A 2,592-nucleotide genomic window follows, 5' to 3' on the forward strand; every position below is an offset into this window, starting at 1 on the left:
TTGAGCCCACCCATGAATTTTAATGAGCCCAATCAATCTCGAAAAATGATATGCCTTAGTATGTGTAAAAAAAACGGACTCACTGGCGGCCTTTCCATAAAAAAAAAATGAGCCCACCCACCAACACAAATATATATTAATATATATATATATATATATATATATATATGTATACATATATTTACCAAAATCAAACACTTTTTCTTTCAGTGACTACTTATATATACTTAATCTTCAAGATCCTAAATTATTCTTACCATTGTCTTATAACTTACATCCATAAATTTATGAATTTCAATAGTTTGCTCTTATTTTGAAAGTATCTCTGCCAATATCCTGAACTACTTTGCAATACATTCAACATAATAATTATCAAATTAACAAACAGATTTAATGTTCATCAACAGATTTCCAAATTGTTTTTAAATATCCGCAATAAATCTTTGGTTCCCCTTTGAATAGTGAATTCATATATGAGAGTTATAACACTTTTTTTAACAATGTTAAATTGCATGAAATAATCCGAGTCTGTAACAGATAGATACACTTAAGAAATTATACAATATTTATTAAAATAAATAATTATAGAAATCTATTTAATTACATTTCAAAGTTATTTATATTATATTTCAAAGAATCTTTTCTTACTGCTTTAATAAAGCAATATCAAATATTTAATTTTATATAAAACGTAGTCCTCTCTTACCTATAAAAATTTAAGCAAGCTGTACCCTTACACTCGATAAGATAAATTTTATCTAAATGCATTATTATTTATTTTTAAACAATGTTTTTGTATACTGTATCATAATCCTGTAAGGTAGTTATCACTTTGTTGGAATATAGAATCAGTCGATCAAGAATATTTTTTTCCTGAAATATAAATTGTAAGGATTGTAACGTAAAATATGTTTTAAGATTGATTGTTATAAAAGATAATTTAAAATATAAATAAACCACACTAAAATTATATAGCAAAATTTGAGTTATGATATTGAATTATATCGAATAATAAATATGCCATTTTTAGTTCCATTCAGAATAAAAAGTCAATTATAATACTTTTAATTATGTATTTCTGCAATTCACATATTAAAAGTTTGATAAATCAGCATAATCAAATGCCTGTATATAGCTCAACTAATTATAAATATAAACATATTATACAATGCAAATACATTATACAAAGGAGTACATAATCAATCTTAATATGAATTTTGTCAAGTTCATGATCACAGTATTGAAATGCAATATAAAACATTAATTAAATGTTTCATTTGTTTACAAAACATACAGAATTCCTCTGTAATTTGTTAATTTATATCAAAATATTTATGATAATAAAACAATCATGTATTCATTAACCTTTTTGAATAATTTCTCCATACTGTCTTCAGCGACACAAAATTCTGGTGCATTTTTATCCTGAAAGGATAATACATACATTATGGTATTAATAATGGTAGTGGACTCACTTATTGTATACTCAAGTTTCAAAACTTCTAATGCTTTTTTAGTTTTTTCTTCCTCCGATAAAGAATTTTCTTCAAGAGCATTTATTGCCAGTTTACATAGTTTTTTATCGCAGAAATAAAATGGATCGTCAGGAAGATCTTTTACCATTACCTGTTCATGTAGCTTTTTATAATATTTCATTAATTAACTGAATATTTGGTATATGTTCAACTCGACAACTTTCTATATCAATAGAACTCAGACTACATAAGTAATACATCATATTCTCTGCAGATAGACGCTTAGCAGATTTTTTCTTTGTCGATACACCTTTGACTTGATAATCACCTACTCGACAGATCATCTCAAATTGAATGGGATGCGATCTTCTTATGGTGTCACCTAATTCATATACAGGTGATGGCAACCTATGTTCTTCACAGAAATTCGATAAACTTGAAATAGGACAAGGCTGTTGAGGAGTATCTGTCACCTGATAAATGGACTTATCAAACATTTGGCCAGAGTATAAGTCACGCGATGCTAATTCTTCTAAGACTTTTATTGAAACAGCATGTTTAGCATTGATTTTACTTTTACCACTGGCGACTGCTCTAATTTTGTCTTCACCAATTATCACATAGAGCTCATAAATGAAAATAGGATTTTTTGCACGTGTCCCATTCTTGATCATGTTGAACATAAATTTATACGAGTTTTTATTACAAAAACGATGTACGATTTGCGCGGGTGTTATATTTGACATTTTGAAATAAATTTAGAAAAATTAATATTACAGATTAAGTTAATTTGCACAAACAACGTCCGCTCGTCTGTTCAGAAATCTGTAATCACTATTTTGAAACGAATGCCGCCCGCACAGCGCAACAGACCTTGCGACTTGCGACTGTCTGTCGTGTTGCCAACGGTGACAATCTTTTAACTTCGCGTAAGGTAAGTGATCGTAATGGGCCAAAAATCGAAAATGAAATTTTTTGCATATCTTCATGTTTCAGGGGTTTCTGAACCTATTAGCACACCTCATAATCAGAATGGATGTGGCTGTATATGTGTGTGTGTGTTTTTTTTTGTATAGCGAAGGAAATGTCTTTATGAATCCCAGACTGGTCTTTCGTT

At 28.7% G+C, this 2,592-nt stretch overlaps 1 protein-coding gene across 1 annotated transcript; it reads right to left on the bottom strand.

Annotated features, from left to right (window-relative positions):
- Window positions 1–1,380: 1,380 nt before the first annotated feature.
- On the bottom strand, window positions 1,381–2,379 carry LOC113363598 (interferon-inducible double-stranded RNA-dependent protein kinase activator A homolog A-like). Its single transcript, XM_026606092.1, has 2 exons — window positions 1,627–2,379; window positions 1,381–1,425 (listed from the first exon to the last, which is right to left on the bottom strand). The coding sequence occupies exon 1, from the start codon at window positions 2,219–2,221 to the stop codon at window positions 1,643–1,645; it is 579 nt and encodes a 192-aa protein (XP_026461877.1). The 5' UTR covers window positions 2,222–2,379; the 3' UTR covers window positions 1,381–1,425; window positions 1,627–1,642.
- Between the last annotated feature and the right edge of the window lie 213 nt (window positions 2,380–2,592).

Source organism: Ctenocephalides felis, unplaced genomic scaffold, assembly GCF_003426905.1.
Source record: "Ctenocephalides felis isolate EL2017-DRISC unplaced genomic scaffold, ASM342690v1 CF-g0.4_SCAFFOLD_00845, whole genome shotgun sequence".
NCBI classification, from domain to species: domain Eukaryota; kingdom Metazoa; phylum Arthropoda; class Insecta; order Siphonaptera; family Pulicidae; genus Ctenocephalides; species Ctenocephalides felis.

Coding starts and splice junctions, on each gene's coding strand:
- LOC113363598 (XM_026606092.1), bottom strand. CDS start 2,221: ATGTCAAATATAACACCCGCGCAAATCGTACATCGTTTTTGTAATAAA.